Here is a 19765-nt window from a genome sequence, read left to right on the forward strand (position 1 = left end):
TTTTCCGCTCTCTGCAAGTGTTGCGAGTAAACAGTAATCTACTATGGCTGAACAAACAAAGAAAAGATGGATGACTACAGATACAACTTCAACAAGAAGTGAAAATCCAAAGAAGAAGAAACAAACTCGACGCTCAGATGAAGCAAACAGTCTGAAAAGGAAAGCGACCGTCAGCCAGGAAAATCAAGAGTTACAACCGGAGCCGACTGTGGACGTCACACATGCAGCACTGTCTGGATATCTGGGAAGTGTGCTCCTGCAATTACTGTTTATCACCACAGGTGCGGCCAAAGAGGACAAAACGGAAATCTTCGAGATTATAACTAACTATAACAGAAGACTCAGACACTACTGTAGTCCAAATTTACATATTATGAAGCTGGAACCAGTAAATATTTCACATTTTCACAAATTTTATTTTACCAAAATTGATGCCACTTATTTGTAAATATATATATAATAGCTATAGGGTTGTAAATGTTCAATGAATCCGTCAATTTTTCCAATTTCTGAACCTTTCAGTCCAACAACTCACATCATGATAGTTAACAGAACACAGCTTGTGTTTGCCTTCTCGGCTCCGACCTCATCACTCCTCGCAGATTTATTTTACATGCAGAAATTTGAGGAGTGACGAGATAATAACTTAAACCCCCCCAGCCGGAGCCTGCAGGTGGATGCTGGGGTGGTGGTGGTGCGGAAAGTACGAGCGCAGTACTGGTGCAGGGCAGCGGTGGCAACGACAGAGCAGAGGAGAGAGCGGAGATCTTGCAGCTTAAATAGACGCCACATTGGGAGGACGGGTTTGTCAGGTGATTGTGGAGAATGATGCATGTCAAGTGTGAAATCAGTGCCTGCCTAAACTAGCTCACAGGAGTCCCTATTGTGGGATTGGCAAATTAAGGATCAGGTGTATGTGAAGTAGAAATCAGTGTTTGAGGAGTCTATAACTGCAAAATATTCAATTTACATTCTCAAATTAAAGATCTACAGCAGGACATTGTTGGCATTTCTTTCTCTGGTCGTATCAGCACTAATTTATACACCGACTCCGGTCGCTCTCTGGTTTATGAGTTTTTATGCAGTGTGTTGGATCCTGCTGATCAATGACCAGAACAAATCCTAAAACTTTTTAAAAATCAAATCTCATTGGATTTGTTCAGACTGCCAAAGTCTTTTCTTTTGGCTTATCCAAACTTAGTTTGGAAAGATTCTTGCAAGTCAGATCCAAGCCACATTTGGAGCTGGTGTCTCTGTAGATTTGTCTCAGTCTGGCCGATTGCTGACATCGGATCTTTTGCAACACCACCAACTACAGCGACATCAAAGCAAGAGCTACAGAAGATATAAAGTGCACTGTACTGTATATTCTGTACATGTGTGCTCCTGACCTTACAGTCAGGTCTCTGCGCCGCCTTTCTAGCTGGCAAACCCCGGCATTATGATAATGACAACCTTATAAAACCTCAGCGGCAGCTAGCTACAAAGCTCTAAAAATACCAACTGCCTTAAGTGTACAGCTGTTTCCAGGATCAGCTCTTCTTATAGAAACCATCAGCAGCTCGACCACAGACGCTGTCTTCAGGTCTGTCGTTACAGGGAGCAGAGCAAGTAAAAGCAGCACTGCTAATTTGTGAATACGAAGCTATTCTGGTCCCCGGCCACCGCGGGCCCGAGAGGGAAGGGTGGACGGAGTAGAGAGACTATATTTGTAGCTTCACTCTACTGTACTGTAGCAGCCACCAAAGGGCTGCAGCACTATCATGTTTGATACTTAAATACATAAGTGTCTTTGTGCTTCTGACAACATCACAGAAAGGATCCCTACACTAATAGACCTTTTGTTACAGATTATGAACCCTTTGTTAAAACAGAAACAGCGTTACATTGTTCTCTTCAAAGCCAAGTTTGTCCTTGTGGGACACCAAGTTGCCGGTCTACTGCTACCTCGATTGTATAGTTTATTTGTGTTAATGTGTCAGGATGGATCCAAGCTAACAATGTGAAGCACTAAAGTCATACAACAATACGAGCAATTAAACTATTCGAGGCTGCAGAAGATCAGCAACTCATTTGTTCTGCAGGGTAAAATCACTGTGTTTGTTAATGGAGTCTGGCGATATTGAAGAAAGCAAATTAACGGTTGTTTCTGGTTGCTTAACGTGACCTTTTCGACCCCTGACCTTTTAGATTAAACCTTTGAATTTTGTGAGTTTACTTTGAGCCTGTTGGCCCCAAAAGTTTGCAGATATTTCGGCCTGTTTTGCTCCAATTTAACAGGTTTCCTGGTTGCACAAAGATGTCTTTCTGTCTAATATAAAAACACTAACTCCAAAGCATCACCACTTATGTCAGTATCACTGAACGACAATTCAAAAGTCCCACCTGGAAACGCGGCAGATCTGAGGGCTTGAAGTCGTTGGGAGAGCAGCCACACCAGTCCACGATGTGCTTGTACTGACATTTACATCCCAGTTTGCGGTTCCAGTTGGTGAGCCGCAGGTTGTTGTCCACCATGGTCTCACAGTGGGCGCTGTTCTCCAGCACGGTGTGGAAGAACGACTGCAGGCGGAGGAGAGAAGAGAAAAGACAGACGAGTTTATCAAATATTCTAAATAAAGTGCAGTACCACTCACTTTGGACTGGAGCTTTTATTTACATGCATCCTGGGAAACTAAAACAGATGCAATCAGGAGGCACTTAAAACGAGGAGTGTAGTTGGTGGCTAAATTGTTTTTTTTTGCATTTTTCTCTTCAGGATTTTTGAAGGTGAAAACAGAAGCTAATTTTGCAGCAGGTGACTCACAGATAACATCCACAGCGAGGAGGATTACCTTAAAATACACTGCTGCTATTCACATCCTCCTCTAGGGGACACCAGCAGACACTTTCTCTGTACTCATACTGTACATGGAGTCAGAGGGTTACTCGAGTGCGTGTGTGTGTGTGTGTGTTACCTCAGCAGGCAGCAGTGTGTAGGCGTAGAAGCGCTTCATGCTGCCGACCAGCTCGTCTCGGGAGTTCACCACATAGTCCACAAAGGGCCGGTTTACCAGGAACCAATCGGAGCCTCCGTCCACCGCGATGCCCTCTGGGATCTTGCGGTCCCCGAGACGCCACATGTGGGTGTCGCACTCCAAGAAGAGACGGTCCAGACCCTGCTTACGGATGAAACTGAGAGGACACAGAGCATCCAGTGTTTCATACTCTAGATAGAGAAGGATTAACTGTATTTCTTCAGTGCTAATGAATTCACTGATGTATATTTTGCAGCTCTAATTTTTACATTAATAATACAACAGCAAGACATCTTAAACAAGGGGGAAACAAGTTATTAAACTTTCTGGATAATTCAAATAAAAATCTATATTTCTTGACCAGCAATATCTTTAATTTGAAAAAACTCAAGACAGTTTATTCCCTTACAAAGATCTCATCCTCTCTCTCTTACCGTGCGTTGTCTCTGCCGTGAGATTTGATGAAGTTCATGTTGCGATACTTTGACAGGAAAGCCACCAGCTGTTCGTTGGTCCTGAGGGGAGACAGCAACTCAGACAATCAGCCCCAGATCCGACACCACAGAAACACAAGAGCAGCATCATCATTTTTTTTAGTAACGCTATTGGTCCCCCACGTTTATCCAGACTGAAATATCTCAACAACTATCTAAAGGATTGTACTGACATTCATGGTTCCCAGAGGATGAATCCTAAAGACTTCAATGATCCCTGACTTTTCCTCTCGTGCAGACATGAGGGTCACATGGCGTTTTGGAGCTCACTGACTACATTAAGATTATTTAGCCTCTGCAGAGACAACTGGATTTATTTCTCCTGATAATAACAACAGATATCGGGGCGCTGGTTTAGCTCAGTTGGTAGAGCAGGCGCCCCATGTACACTGATCGCAGGTTCTGATCGCAGGTTCGACTCCTGATCTGCCGATCATTTGGTGCATGTCATCCCCCGCTCTCTGCTCCCCCTATTTCCTGTCTATCTTCAGCTGTCCTATCAATAAAGGCAAAAGCATCAAAAATTACCTAAAAAATAAACAACAACAGATATCCAGGCCAAGAATTCCTTGTCCATGAGCTGCTCATTGTTCACAATCTGTCTATAAGCTTCAGATTTTTGAGAGAAGACGTAGGTGACAGAGGACGGAGGTGACAGAGGACATCCAGGACCGGATGCAGACGTCTGTTTGGAGCTGAGTCAATATTTATTTTGATGAACATTCTCAAAACCTGTGTGTAATATTCTTTGCCCTAAAGGTAATGTGATTTTTCTGTGGACCTTCAACCTTACACGAGTTAGCTAACGTGTTTTTATATATAGTTCCAGGTTACCTGTTGTAGCTGGGAGGGCCTTAATTAAAGAAACACACAAGGACGTCCTTTGACGATTGTCCATATTTACCTTTAATAATTTAAATTACCAAATAAATTATGCGCTTTTAAACTCCTATGAAAAATCGTACTGTATTGTCGTCTGTGTTTGGCCACAAGAGGCAGAAAAAGACTCATTCAGACAGTAAAAAAAGCTGTTTTTTAAGCAGTGTTTAAGGAGGATTTTTCCCTTTAATGGATACACGTCTCAGCAGGATGAACCAATACATCTTCCTCTGTCAAACAATGCAAAACAATCTTCCATTAGAGGGAATTAAAGACTCTGTGTAAGTCTGTTTGGGACAGCTGGATCAGTTTATTTAGCTTCCTCTTCCGTCTGAGAGAAAACACTCAGCTGCAGTGTGTGGCCCGAAGAGAAGGCAGCACTTTCAAACAGCCACTCCCAGCACGCAGCGTGAGCCGTGAGCACATGTACATCTGTCCTGGTGTCGCGCTAATTAGTAGACAGGACAGCAGACAGACAGACGGATCGCTGTGAGTACATTTGATTACAGTCGTTAAGTTGGACCGCAGGCGTGCATATGTGTGTTTGTGGGCATGTTTGTGTTCATCAGTAACTCGCACACGTTTAGATCTGACCGAGGCTGCTGAGCTCTCACGTCTACAGCGGGTCATATATCATCAAAGGAGCTTCTCATCGCGGAATTACTGTCTGCAATTTTTGATCCTTATTTTTAAAGTGTTTGTTCAGCATTTTCAGGAACATGTTTGTCCACTTTCAGATGACAAAAAATCTACTCTCACATCTGTGCAACATATGAAGCTACATGATTAGCTTAGCTTAGCTCAGAGACTGAAAACAAGGGGAAACAGTATATATATAATATGTATATATATATATAACAGTAATATAATATAAATCATCCCTTATGGTCCTCTATACATGTGTGTAGGTGAGTGTGTGTGCAGACCCTTGTGAGACCCTTCCCTCTGCATCTATTCTCTTGTTTTGCTTTGCACGGGACGTTTTCAGGAGGGGCGCTGTTGTGGTTCCCTGAGCCAATCACAGCTTACAGGTGAGTGTGGGAGTGATTCAGATTAGCAACTGGGCCCCATTCAGTCCGGCGAACATGGCGAAAGAGCTGGCCTTCTTTCTGTTGGACAGGTAGGTGCCTCAAACCGGGTAGGACAAGCTACCCAGTTAGAGCAACGGTAACGGGCGGTTAGCATGCGAGCTAAGCTAAACTTCTGCTGGCTATCAATCTTCTCGGCTACCTCTGGGCAAGAATGCAAATTAGTATAAGTCCAAAAATGTTGGGAATATTTCTTTAAATGTCATTAAATGTGTCTACAGGCTTAAGTGCAGCAATTATCTTTGTACGTCTAAACATTAAGGGACAAAAAGCTCGATGCTGATTGGTTGTATGTTTGTCTCTCAATATTAAAAATGTATACGTGACCTTCTCCTGACAGTTACAGAGAAACATACAGCAGCTATTAACAAACACACACACGTATTGTTCCATCGACTCATTATCCATGTGCCCTGATGATGTCAAAGCTATTGACGGCTGTGTTAATGCTGTGCCTGGCTGCTCTATGGATTTTAGCTTGAAGGGTGTTCAGACAGTCACTTTGGTGGGAGGACAGACGAGAGCAGATCACTGTGCTGGGATGTGTGTGTGTGAGTGTGTGTGTGTGTTCTTGTATTTCTATCCTAATAAGACTCACAAGAATAAAAAGATGAACTTACAAGGTTGATAATTTTACACTTTTAGGATAATCTTTGTGTTTGGTTTATTTGAGGGAAAGACGACCAGGATGTAAGTTCAGGGTTAAGAAGAGACTCAAGATTAAGTTGTGTAAAGTTGTAATTTCATTCAACACGATAGCAACGTGAGCTTCTGGAGGAGCATTCATGTTGTAAAGAAGCCCCAGCGTAACCAAATAACTCCATCTAAGCTAATTAATTTAAGTCAAACAGAAGCCTTAAGTGTCCACTGATACACAGTAAGGTCAAAGTTGAACTACTATTTAGCTCCATGAAATCTAATGGCCATTTGCAACTTAGAGTTTCCCCTTCGTTTTTACTTCCAAATAATGCAGTTTAGATAATTTTCTTATTTTTTAAAGCAAAAACTGAAAGAATTCTCAGATTTATCGCCTTTAGAGTTAACACAGACGTCCTTCTCACTGGCAACGTTTCCCAGCTCCTCCTGGGTGATCCCGAGGCGTTCCCAGGCCAGACGGGATATATAATCCCTCCAGCGAGCTCTGGGTCTGCCCCGGGGTCTCCTCCCAGTTGGACGAGCCCGGAAAACCTCCAAAGGGAGGCGCCCAGGAGGCATCCTAATCAGATGCCCGAACCACCTCGACTGGCTCCTTTGGATGCGAAGGAGTAGCGGCTCCACTCCGCGCTCCCTCCAAATGTCCGAGCTCCTTACCCTCTCTGTAAGGCGGAGCCCAGACACCCTGTGAAGGAAACTCATTTCGGCTGCTTGTATCTGTGACTTCATTCTTTCAGTTACTACCCAAAGCTCATTATATGAGGGTTGGAACGAAGATCGACTGGACCAACCCTTCTATCAACACCCTGAGATACTGTCAAAAGATGATGAAACAGTTCTCATTTAATTGCCCCAAACCTAATCAATGTGATGTTACACATATACAGTATTACAGCCCAAATCAAGGAACTCCATAGCTATCAGAGAAAGCCAACATACGGTCCAGTTTACCCGCTCTCAGCCGCGACCATCTGATTGAAGAAACAACATCTGTGCACCACATCGATTCGCCCAACACAACACCTCGTTAAATGATCTCTTTTCTTCCCTCCGACAGTGACTAAATCATCAGTCAATATCTCCAATGATCACAGCCTAGCTCTTTCCTCAACAACACAGATCCCCTCAGATCCCCGAGCAACAGAGCAGCAGTTAAAGGGCTCCACTTCAGCGTTGTATTGACTCCCAATCCATTCTGAGTCGATGCACTCGAGGTCTATTGGCCATGTCACCTGATCCATAAGACGTTAAACAAACCAAGCAGGGCTCACAGGTCTGCAAGATCGCTGGTTAGCGCTTGTTAGCTGCCACAGTGCTTTAACAAATCAATGCTGTGTGTTCAGCAGGAACCTGACAGGATGGGTAAATCTCTGACAGTCCGAAAGGAATACAAAACATGGAGCGATGCAGGAAGCAAACTTTAACGGTCTGTTTCAGTGAGACCATTTCTCTCTTCTCTTTTCCAAATCAATTTCTAAATCATTTGAGGGATGCCTTGGAGGCAAATATGCCCCATCATTACAACTCCAGTATGAGTCCCTTTGTTATTTAAAGTGTCTCACAATTTTAGGGGAAGACTCCCTGCAAAGACGCAACTTTTTGTTGAAAAAAAGAAAGAAAAAAGGAGTTACGTTGCTCTCTTCAAAGCTACCACACTGCATTGACGAAACAGTAATTTGACCTTGCAAAACACGGGAGTCGCTGGTCTACTTCTGCTTCACCTGATTTATTCTGTGTGATTTTGATGTTTTAAATGGTCGGATCCAACATAGTATTTGTGCAACACGCAGTAACACAATAAAACTGATCTATGTCATGGTGGACCAGCAATTCATGTTTTCTTTAAAGTGAAATGACTGTTTTTGTCAATGGAGTCTGGTGGCTTTGAAGAGAGCGTTAAAACAGCTGTTTCTGGTTAAAGTTGTAATCTCGAAGATCTCAGTTTCATTCTCTTTGGCGGCACCTGTGGCGATAAACGGTAATTGCGGGAGCACACTTCCCAGATATCCAGACAGTGCTGCATGTGTGACGTCCACGGTTGGCTCCGGTTGTAACTCTTGATTTTCCTGGCTGACGGTCGCTTTCCTTTTCAGACTGTTTGCTTCATCTGAGCGTCGAGTTTGTTTCTTCTTCTTTGGATTTTCACTTCTTGTTGAAGTTGTATCTGTAGTCATCCATCTTTTCTTTGTTTGTTCAGCCATAGTAGATTACTGTTTACTCACAACACTTGCAGGGAGCGGAAAAGCAGCTGCTGAGCTCCGCCTACCCTCTCTGGCAGACCAACCACTGCTGGCTGATGGAAAACGTGTCAGTAACTGGGCGCCGTTTGTGATTTCTTTTCACTATAGTCGCCACAGACAGCCAGTATGTTATACTGCAAGTACAAAGGCTTTCATCAGTGGGCCATAGGCTCAGTCACCATTGTGTTACCTCATTCAGCGATAGATAGAGACTTAACAGACATTTATTTACATGAAAATCTTTGAGATTATTTCTTTAAAAATCATCTTAATCTTTAACTTAAATATCTCTCTCTGTAGGGATATTTTCTGTAATGTTTTTAGACAGTTAAAATAACAATCTGAGCCCTGAGCACTTTTAATGAACGCACTATGATCAGACCATTTTACCCTAAAAGATTACATTGCAGCCATTACAGCCTGTTTCTTGGCTGCAGGCTGAAGCAATCTACTCCACCAGTTTCAAAATGTTTGTATCTATTGGTCATTTAGACCCCAAAATATGGGAAAATAAGGACTTTCTTTAAAAAAAGGAGTCACCATGTAAGTACAATTTCAAACTACATCCAATTAAAAGGTAAAATTCATCTAATCACTACAGAAGACCCCTCTGCGCCTCTTACTGACCCAGTCTCTCACCTGATGGGATAGTCTGCAGCGCTGAGGTTAATGAAGAAGTCCCACGACCAGTCGGACATTTTGAGAAGGTCCTCCATGCTGCGTAGGTACATAGTCAACAGGCTGGCCCCGCCCCAGATGGTCGACATCCGCCAGGGAGTCACCCGGACGTTGGGATACTGTCCGGCCAGAGACAGGACAACTCTGTGGAGGTAGTTGGACCTCTGAGAAAGATACGGTTTAGTCAATACAGGAGCGCTTAGCCAAAGCACACAAAGAACGCTGGATGTTAACTACACAGAATAACAGTCACCTGGTCGACATGGATGTAGTAGTAGTGCGAGGTGTGATAGATGGCTTTGAAGAGACGCTGGAACTGACGGGAGGCTCGGCCGTGGACGACCAGGACGAAGGCGATCCGTACAGGCGCGAGGCGGGCGGCTTCTGAGGGGTCCTCATCCCACTGTACGTTCACGCTAGCTTTAGCTGCACAGAGGGGACATCAGCTCATAAGACATCAATCATTTTACAGTTTAAATGATATAACTTTATTGATACTTTATTGATGAGAAGAGCAAAACTTCCACAGCTTTTTAGATTTCAGAGCAGGTTGTGAGTCACTGTCGCTGTCAGCCCTGCGCTCGTCCCTGCCCTTCATCTTAACTTCATTCTTTCCTGGAAACACTCTGCGTCCGAGTCTGGCTGAGCTAAATCAGCCTCTTATGTACACAAACCCTCCGACAGCCAAAGCTTCTCCATCATCATGCTCGCTCTAAAGATGGCATGGGTTGAGGCCTGCTCGACCTAATTAGTGACCTTCCCGGGTTGTGGGGCATGCTGGGATTGGAGTTTGAGGAGGGATGACTGTAATCAGGCGGCTCAGTCGAGCTGTGCAGACAGAGCGAGGCAGCGATGTCGTGCACATGAATGTACACTTTATGTCGGCATGAGGTTTTAGTTTTAACATCCTTCTTGCTCTCTTTAAAAGTGCAAGTCAGTCAAAGTCAAACAAAATCATCCGTGGCTGCTTCAGTCGCTGGATATAATGACTACTGTATCATCAAAGGAACCCATAATCATATAAATTAAACCTCATACAGCACAGGGAGGTTCTGAGAGCGCGACTACAAGTAAATCATTAGTCAGCCGTTGCAAAAATAAGACGACAAACTATTTAATGAGGGTGTAATTATGCTGTATGAGTATCATCCTCGTGGTGAGCTGGCTCCCTGAGTCCATTCATGCTTCAGGTCTCTGAATAGAACAAGCTGGCTTCGTCTTTGTGGCACCGGCACGTGTCGGGTTAAAAACGTTCCTCAAAGGGTAAAAAATATTCCTCTATGACTTCAAAGAAGCCGCCTGTTCGTCCAATATCTTCGCTCTCCGTCTGTCACCCTTTCATTGACTGACTCACTGGTTATGTTAACATGATGGGAAAATCTGTTCTTAAATCATAGGTTCATCTGAATCTGTGGAATACACCCATAAGTACAGGAAAATACCACGCCAGCACTTGTACAAATTCAGTCCAAAGAAAAATGAAACATTTTTCTGTGTAAGTAGTCCGACCTGACACCTCTCCTGTCATGTTTTATTAATGAAACAATATATATCCCGTTGACAGCACATTATGCACACAATGCCAACAAGAGAGCAAGAGGTTGACGCTAAGTTGAATAAAACATTTCGTAGGCTGTATTTTTTCGGTGGAAATCAAATGATGAAGGTCTAACTCTTACATTTGAATTGAAGATTTTTTTCACGCAGCAGGTCAGCATCTGGCAGCTTAACAATGTTAATACCTAGCTTGAGCAAAGCCAGAACTTAAATATACATTTTTAAGTTTTTAGAGTTCCAACTGACACTAATATTTACGTTTAGTAGAGATTAAGTTGATAAAAACGATCAAGTAAACAGGAAATGTACATCAAATTGAGTCTTAAGAGCCCTGACAGACACGGACGACGGCACATTAGGGCCATTGTATAAAAAAAAACGGAGCTGGAGGAGAAGAGAAATATTCAGAGAAAAAAATAGAAAATTCAGAGATTAAAGTCCAAAATTTATGAGATATTAAAGTCATTAATTTCCGAGAAACAAAAACTACTAAATTAGTGTTTTTAGGAGTAATTAAAGTAGTTTTGTATATTTTTTGTCCATTATGCAGGTTTGTTTCCTTTCATTAGGCATCATGAGGTCGTAGGGTAACTTCCATGTGTGATGGTGACCCCTGGGGCAAACAGGGAGCATAGAAACGTGTGTTTCTGCAGCAGAGGTCGCTCAGTCTTTCTCCTCTACGTCTGCTTCTCGTGTGCAGAGAAAACAGGTTAAATCTGCTCCGAGCTCCGTGAGCCAACAGGGCAGAGAAGAGACACAGGTGAATCAAGAGGGAGGGGGTCGTGAACCCCAACATACTTTTTTCTTCGCAATTTTCTGACTTCATTTTCTCAGAAATTTGTCTTTTTTCTGGAACATTTACGACTTTAATCTCAGAATTTTCTAGTTTTTTCTCTGAATATTACTCTTCTCTTTTGGCTGTATTTTTTGGCCCTAATATGCCATTGTAGACTTGTGCAAAGAAAATACACAATTATATGAAACTGCATACAAACATTTGGTAATGGTACATTTGCCTAAATCCTCCCCTTTGTAACTCTCCTTCCGGCCTTATCGTTTGCAAACATTCCCTAAAGCAAAGGCAACAAGTAGAGTTTGATGTGCTCATACCTCACTTGAGTAAAGTTAAATCTAAATGTGTGTTTTTCAGCTGCAAATAATCAGTACTCTGGGCAGGAGGAGGAGGTGGTGTTGTCTGTTATTTAGGGTTAAAAAGAACAAGAAACAAAATAAAACACCACGTACACAGAGTCTATACCTGTACGTAAAGACCCAGCATACTCCTCTCTCCTAAGTATCTTACAATGTCAGAGGAATTATTATAAATTTTTTGGGCTCAGTCTGCAGGTCTCACCTTCGATGGGGCAGAAGCGAGGCACCTTCTCCGGCATCAGCGCCCTGTCTTTGTGTTTGCAGTAAACCTCCACTATCTGCTGCCGACACTCGCGGCTCTTGGCTCTGGACAGAGCAGAGATGGCTTCCTTCCCGCTGATCTCACACTGCAGCTTCTCCTTCCTCGGCTCCAAACCTGGCGGCAGCCGCGTGGCCGACTTCTTCACCTGGTAGAATGCTGGATCCTGATTGGACCCCTGGCCTGGCGCTGAGGCGGTCGGAACCTGGGGGTGGGGTTTGCGGATGAAGGTGCGGTTGTGATTTAGGCCCGTCCCTCTAGGTTGGACTGCAGGGTACTTGAGGACCTCGTTTGCAGATTTTCCCAGCATGCTCTGTGCTTGGGCCTTATCCAGCTTGCGTTTGGAGTTTGCAATCGGCACTCGTTGGCGTTGAGATCGAGCTCCCAGGTTGCTGTTGCTGTCGATGGTGTCGAAGTCTTTAGGGACAGAGTTTTCATTGTTGTTGCTGTCCGGGCGGAGTTTCTCTTTCGGCCGGTGGGAGTGGTAGACGTCCTGTTGGGACAAAACAAAAAGAAATTAAAATCCTCGAGAACTCTGTAATAAATTTTGAACCTGCTAATCTTCACCATGTTAGCATGGTCACTGTGAGCGTGTTAGCATGCTAACTTAAGCTGTGTGGCTCAGTAAAGTCCCACAGAAGTAGCACTGCCTAAGACTCTACTTATGATGCTACTTAAATCACTTCCTGTTGTGTTTTACATTATCAAAATATAAAAAGCTGCGAGGGAAACTGTTAAATTGTTACAGAGTTTAACACAAGCCTCTAAGTCCTGGTTCAGTCAGAGTGAAGGACGCAGCAGAGACACTTTCATGTTTTTCCCAAACCACTTCAGGAGAACATGATTGAACTCTCGCCTAGAGGAAACATTAAAACATGCAGCTACATGCTTAATATCTGAGTGTGAATGAGAGCCCTTTGATTTCTTTGGACTGAATGATGGCGTCGCCTCCTCGCCTTCACAATAACAGCTCAGGCTGAAAGTTTGGAATGCAGCTCCACCTGCTCGAGAGGGAAAACGACAGTAAGAGGAGTCGGATCACTACTTTTACATAAACAATGGATCAAAGACTGTTTTTATGGAAGAAGGCGATCATTACCAACTCTGTAGTTCCCCTCATCTCTATGGAGGGTTGAGCATCACTCAGCTAAAACTACACAACACTGAACTACAGTTAGTGGAGCATTTAGCTGCTTAAGAGATATTTCCCTAATGAGGTTAAGGAGAACAAAAATAGAGCTTAAAGGGTAAACATACTGGACTTAAATTCATCATATGAATGCAAAAATGACTCCAAATACATCAGAAGTTTGCTCTGTGACTGCTGCATGTGCCACGTCTGCCAACAAATCGTCAATAAACGGTACAGAATGCCATTGTTGTCTATACAGCGTCGTAATGCTGCAACCAATGAGTCAAAAAGGAAAATGACGGTTTGTTCCTAATGATGGAACCAAAAGTTCTTATTAAAGGTGAATGTACTTTGCTCCTTTTCTGCAGGAGCATCATACGCATAACAAACGCATAACGCATACCTTTCTACAAAACAGAACATGACGCTTGCAACCAAAGCTAACAGAAAAGCTATAACCCTCAAACACTGCATGACCAGACCGTCTCCGAAAGCACAATGAGATCACTCAAGACATATTTTTTTATTTGAATGAATCGTCCTTGTTTTCTAAAAGGAGTTATGATTCTCATTTTATTCAGAGTGGTGCTGAATTATCATCAATTTCAGGCAGACGGCACATTGGATATCATTTCAGTGGACGAGCAGAAGGCTAAAATGAAGTGAAAATACTGGTTACAGTAGGTTGAACAGCTACTTTTTATGTAGCGGTTGCTGGATCGCCGGGGTGTCAGAGGGTTTCTCTGACAAAATATCAAAGTGTTCAATTTAATACCAGCAACCCTACAAAGGAGCTGAGACACACACACACACACACACACACACACACACACACACACACACACACACACACACACACACACACACACACACACACACACACACACACACACACACACACACACACACACACACACACACACACACACACACACACACGTGTTGTTATACAATAACACAAGTGCAGCAAATACCCAACAATAATACAAAAACGACATTTCCCAAAATCCCCAGAGTCTCAAGTCAACCTGTTCAGAGTGAGACCTCCTGTCTCCCCTCAACCTCCACACGATCACACACCGGGCAAGCCGGTGTTACCTCCACCTCCGATGCAGCTCTGGTGCAGGACAGATGGCGGCAAGCTCCCGGGAACGAAGGAGAGTCATGAATTCAAGGAATGGTGAAGTAATCCAGTTTTACAGAAGATTTCGGATAAGGCGGATTTTCTGGCTCTTCCTGGTGAGGTGCGTAAGGTAAACCGCATTGTCAATAAATTATATTCACTATTTTTCAGATAACTTCCTTTGAAAATATACTTGTCTTGGAATTTACACTTGAATCTGGCGAAAGATAAGAGCATTTAAAGAGCTGCTGACCCGCGTGAAGAGTAAACATGCAAAGAATAATTGTAGATGTAATTCATTTTCTCCTTCTAGGAAAACAGAGGTAAAGAGAAGAGAGAAAGGGAATGATTAGGAGCTCAGGTGACCTTTGACCTCTGAGACAGCTGGGGCCTTGGCCTTGACCTCCCAGAGTCTAGTGTTGACATATCTGAATGTGTGCGTGCGTTTTATTAGTAAAGTCACAACATGACCTCAGTGGGTATTTTAATCTTACAGACCGACCTACATCTTCTTTTTACAGCCACGCACGCACGCACGCACGCACGCACGCACGCACGCACGCACGCACGCACGCACGCACGCACGCACGCACAATTCGTTTTACAACTATAAACATTAAGATTTCAGAGTTATGGACGTATTTAGAAGCTACATAACTAGAAATCTCTTTTAAAAAGCCTCTGAAAGTGATTCTTAAATTTGCAGCAGAATAACACAAACAGTCGTTTCTCTCTCCCTGCATTTTCTCCCAGAAGCCTTTGCAGTCCATGGAGACCAGCCTCGGCTAAAATACCAGCGCTTACCTACAAAGACATCATTCTTTACACACACACGCACACACACACCGAGTCCACTGCTTTCTTGCTTTCTTGCTAACCGTGTTGCCGTGTGAGTCAGTTTGCTCGTAGCCTCTCTCCTCCTCAGCAGGTTCTTATTGAAGTCGTCGACGCTGCCTTCAGACCTCCTGCTGCTCCGTGATAAAGGCAAACAGAAAGGAGACAAGAGAGCCTGTTCCCTCAGGCGCCCGGGGCGAGAGACATTAACAGAGGGGAGGGGGAGAGAGAGAGAGGAAGAAAGGAGACCTGTTGCTCTGGCATCTGTTGATTAGAGGCCACGTTCACACTGATGAGGAGGAAACCGTTTGAGTGAAATAGAAAACTGTTAAATATTCCTCTTTTTAGGAGAGGGTTATAACAGCTTCAGAGAATTAAAAAGTTGATCTTTTATTTATTTGTTTACATATTTTGGGGTCTAAAATCACTGACTGCTCAGATTGTTATTCTACGTGTCTGACAACGTCACAGAAAGGATCCCAACAGAGATGGACATTTTTATTAAAAGGCGTAGGTGAGGACAGCAGACGAGCAGCGGAGGAGCAGCCCCGCCTACTCCCAGAACAAAGTATCAAGAGCCATAAAGACAGAGAGTCGCGTCAGTGGAGGCCCAATATGCTCCATGATCCGCCATTGCGATGTCGCAACTCTCTCTCTCAGTCAGTCACATACAGACCCGTGGGTAGGAATATCATAAAGTATTATAAAAAGGAGAAACTTTTGAGGAGCGCCGTGCATGAATGAAAGGGCTTTTCAGAGACACAAACCAGTAGAAATTCTGCAAAACAGCAGCTTTAAACTTAAACAACATACTCACTTACGTATTCAGTACACACAGAGACGGAGGCGTTCGCTGCGTTCTTCGGGCAGATAATTAACAATCCGATTTCCCATTTCTTAACGAACAGTTACACGTGAGTGTGTATGCGTGTAAAGAGTAAAAACACCTTCATATAAAGCCAAAAAGAGCTCTTTCAGCAGGCAGCATCCAGAGGCCCCAGTTATGCATTAATCAAACACTTGTGCATGTTTGTGCTCAGTTTACCTGTGGGAGCACACGGCCTGGAATTTACTGCTGTTGCCCAGTGAAAGCCGGAAAAACAGCCTGTGTTTATGAAAAGGTTGGAAAGAGTTTCTATGAACGTCCAGCATCTGAGAAGTTTCATTAAGTTTGATGATTAAACCCCAATCATCAACTCCTCTCATCTGAGGAGCTGGAAGCGGAAGATTCTGCTACTTTTGCATGAAAAATTGATAAAACGACTGACTGATTGTTGACATTGTTGATGTTTCATTGACTGACTACTTGATTAATTAACTAATAACTTTATCTCTACCTAAAGGAACTAAGAGTCTCTCTTTTAACACAGCAAACAGTCATCACGTCCCACAACATGAAGGTTTGCGAAGATATTCTCAAGCCTTAAATTCGAAAAGGGTCAAACATCTGTAGAGCATGACTCTGCTCACTCATGGCCAGAGTTAAGCACGAAAACACTCGAAAGCATCCTTACAAATAAAAGACTAACACACAGAGGAGAAGAACTTTATGACGAGAAGCTGAGTGACGTTTCCTCTCCCAACAAGCCGTGCAGATCGTGACTTAAACATCTCATTATCTCTGGATAAAAACCAGGTGTTTTCTTTATAGCAGGTTCTAATAAATCAGATATTGCTAATAAAAAAGAATGAGTTAATGGTGAACTGTAAAGTGTAGAGGCACGTTCTCGTAAACTGCGAGGAGGAATTTGTCTTCACCGTCAAACCCATAATTAAACATGACGGCCATCATGTCCGTCGAGGATCAAAAACCGCTCATGAAAAACAAAGAAAGGAAACTGAAGTGAATGGAGGTTATGTTTGCTGAAAATAGTTGGTGTTACAGAGGAGAAACAGGCAGATGGAGAGACAGTAAGCTAAATGGACTGTTCTAAAGAGACGGGGTGGTGCTGTGAAACCTGGCTGAAGTAGCCCGGGACTCGCAGCACGACCCGGGATGACAGCAGGGATTAAGTCTATCTATACCAGATTTAGTGAGAATTATCTCAAAGAAAATGGAGAAAAAAAACACACATAAAGCAGCTTTCTGGTTTTAGCATCAGTGTGTTGTGCTTAATCGCCAAACAGAGAGAGAAACATGCCAGCGTGATGTGCAGAGGGAATCGTCTGCGTGCTGCAGATCTGACTGACAGCAGCTTCATGACTGCAGCAAAAGAATCAATCATTAGACATTATGATTATAAATAACTTATAACTTTGTTTGTCTTACAAACGGGGAGGGGGGTTTTAATTTAATTTAATTTTAACCCAAAGAAACTCTGTGATTGCACAACGATGAAGAGTAAGTGTATGTGTGGGTCGGATTCGTGGAACAGTTTGAAACTGAAACTCAAACAAAGCAAAAACTTTATTCTGTTTAAGACATTTTACAAAACAAAACACAAATTCAAGGGAAAAAGAAAAGGAAAGGTTGTAATCGCAGGTTACATTTTCTTGCTTTTGACCCAGGGTGTAAATTTAGGTTTTAAAAACAGAGCAGAAATGCTTGTGAAGGTTTACTGTTCATTCTTTAATTGTTATTCTTGTTAAATCTACTTTTATTTCATTTACATGTTTGAAATTAAGACATGATTCAATAAAGATATCAATCCAAAAACATGAAATCCTGAACACAAGGATTTTCCCAAACATGATCGGAGAAGAACTACGATTAGGGATGATTGTCTGGTGCCAGAGCGATAGCGAACCAAAATATCAGTTGTTAGTAGCAGTGAAAGTAGAAGCATTACTGGTAGTAGCCAGATCGTGGGTCGTCTGCTTTTCTTGGACCTCATTTTTTACTCGGATAAAACAGATGCTCTGTAGCTTCATTTGAATGATTTATTGGAATAAGGTGTGTTTATCCATGCTACACTTCAGTAATAAAAAAAGTGGGCTAAATTGGTTAAAGTCTGTAGAGCCCTTTTCTCGCTGGTCAAAAAACCCGCTAACACCCGGCTTTTAAGCTTAGTGGGAAAGGTTACACTCGGCATTCAGACCCGGTCTCATGACTCTGCAGTAGACCCGGGTAATTATCGCCTCGGCTCCGATCGGCATTGATGGGAACACAAAACCTGTGTCGACACGCTAATCTCCGCCCCCTTTCCGGCGCGATGCTATGCTCCGTCAGTAACTTCTGCGACTCCTTCTCAGCTACAAACTCCGCCCGTCTCCGTCCGAGCAGCGCTCGAGCATTGTTCCAAATTTGTTGGCACTGAGTTTGATAAACAGACTGAATGAGTAATAGATACAATAAAGAGCTAACCACCGTAACATCTTCACTGGTTACTAACCCTGTCTGGGCGTGTTTGTGATGTCAGACAGGAGTATACTTCACTGGCAATGGGAACAGAGACAATCGGCATCTATAAGCAGGTCGTCCCGGGTCTGAAAAACCTGCGTCAGCGCGCTAAATTCGGTGGGAAAGGGGTATATGTATTCTTTGGAACACGTACTGTACTTGTTAAGAAATTCAACATCTCTACATGTGTTCACTACATGTACAAACAAGTATTTAACAACACATGATTCAGTGTGTACTTAAAAGTATAATGAAGACAGCATAAAGTGCGCATCGGTTTAGCTCAGGGTTAACTTGGCGCCCCATGTACAGAGGCCACAGTGTTGATGCAGCGGCCCCAGGCATGACTCCAAACCTCAGCTCCCTGCAGCTTGCCATCGCCACTCTCTCTTCCCCGTTTCCGACTCTATCCACTGTCCTCTCTAAAAACAAAATCCTCTTTAAAAAAAAAGACACTATAAAGTACAGAAACATCCATAATATGGTAAGTCCTGCTGAGATATTAACCTGTTTTGCAGATCGTTCTGCCACGATCACAGTGAATGAGGGACGACAAACCATGGTTCTCCTTGTTCCAGACTTCCCAGAGCAAGGGTGACTTCCAAAACCCATACTTCCATATTATATTTAGTCTGTCCCAACACATGCGTGTCCAACGCATTATGCAAAAAGTACAGCATGTACTCCGACATCCAGTCGGATTTTGCAGTACGCAAGTTTTCAAACAGTTCTGAGCCACAACCGTCTGCACGGAGGAAGATATGTCACATCAGCTGGTAAGATTATCATCCATGAGCGAAACAATTGTTTCAGCAATATTTAATAGAAATATTGTCCACATAAGAAAGATCATTCTGAAAAAGAAGTGACTTAAGCTGCAAAAACCTTCACAACCATCACGGCCTTATTCCTAATCTGAAACCTTTCCAAATGTCCTCACTTTGTAAACCTTTTTTCTCAGTGTGAAGTATTAAAATTGGTCCTAACAGATAGAGAAGTATAGTAGTACACACACACACACACACACACACACACACACACACACACACACACACAGTATTTAGGGATTATTGGACGATCTAAACTAGATTAGAAAGCATAAATCCCATCAGAGAAACCTGATCCAAACCAATCCTCTAATCTGATCTGACCTGGCTGTTAGGATGTGAAACCGCTCTGCTGGATGCACATGTGGTCAGCGCTGTGTGTGTGTGTGTGTGTGTGTGTGTGTGTGAGAGAGAGAGAGAGAGAACGTGTGTCTGTGTGCCATCTCCTCAAAGGTGTGATGAATGTAAGAGCTATGCAGCTGTGGCGCCAT

At 43.2% G+C, this 19765-nt stretch overlaps 1 protein-coding gene across 1 annotated transcript in view; it reads right to left on the reverse strand.

Moving 5' to 3' along the window:
* LOC138604413 (xylosyltransferase 1-like) overlaps positions 1-19765 on the reverse strand; it is a 33370-nt gene that overhangs the window by 10988 nt on the left and 2617 nt on the right. The window contains exons 2-7 of the mRNA XM_069676344.1: positions 11962-12511; positions 9304-9476; positions 9012-9214; positions 3452-3532; positions 2958-3174; positions 2386-2562 (exon numbers count right to left, since the gene is read on the reverse strand). Coding sequence (XP_069532445.1) covers positions 2386-2562; positions 2958-3174; positions 3452-3532; positions 9012-9214; positions 9304-9476; positions 11962-12511 — 1401 coding nt within the window. The remainder of the gene's footprint in view (positions 1-2385; positions 2563-2957; positions 3175-3451; positions 3533-9011; positions 9215-9303; positions 9477-11961; positions 12512-19765) is intronic.

Source organism: Semicossyphus pulcher, unplaced genomic scaffold, assembly GCF_022749685.1.
Source record: "Semicossyphus pulcher isolate SPU_LCO1_2020_fin unplaced genomic scaffold, fSemPul1.0.p SCAF_25, whole genome shotgun sequence".
Classification (NCBI taxonomy): Eukaryota; Metazoa; Chordata; class Actinopteri; order Labriformes; family Labridae; genus Semicossyphus; species Semicossyphus pulcher.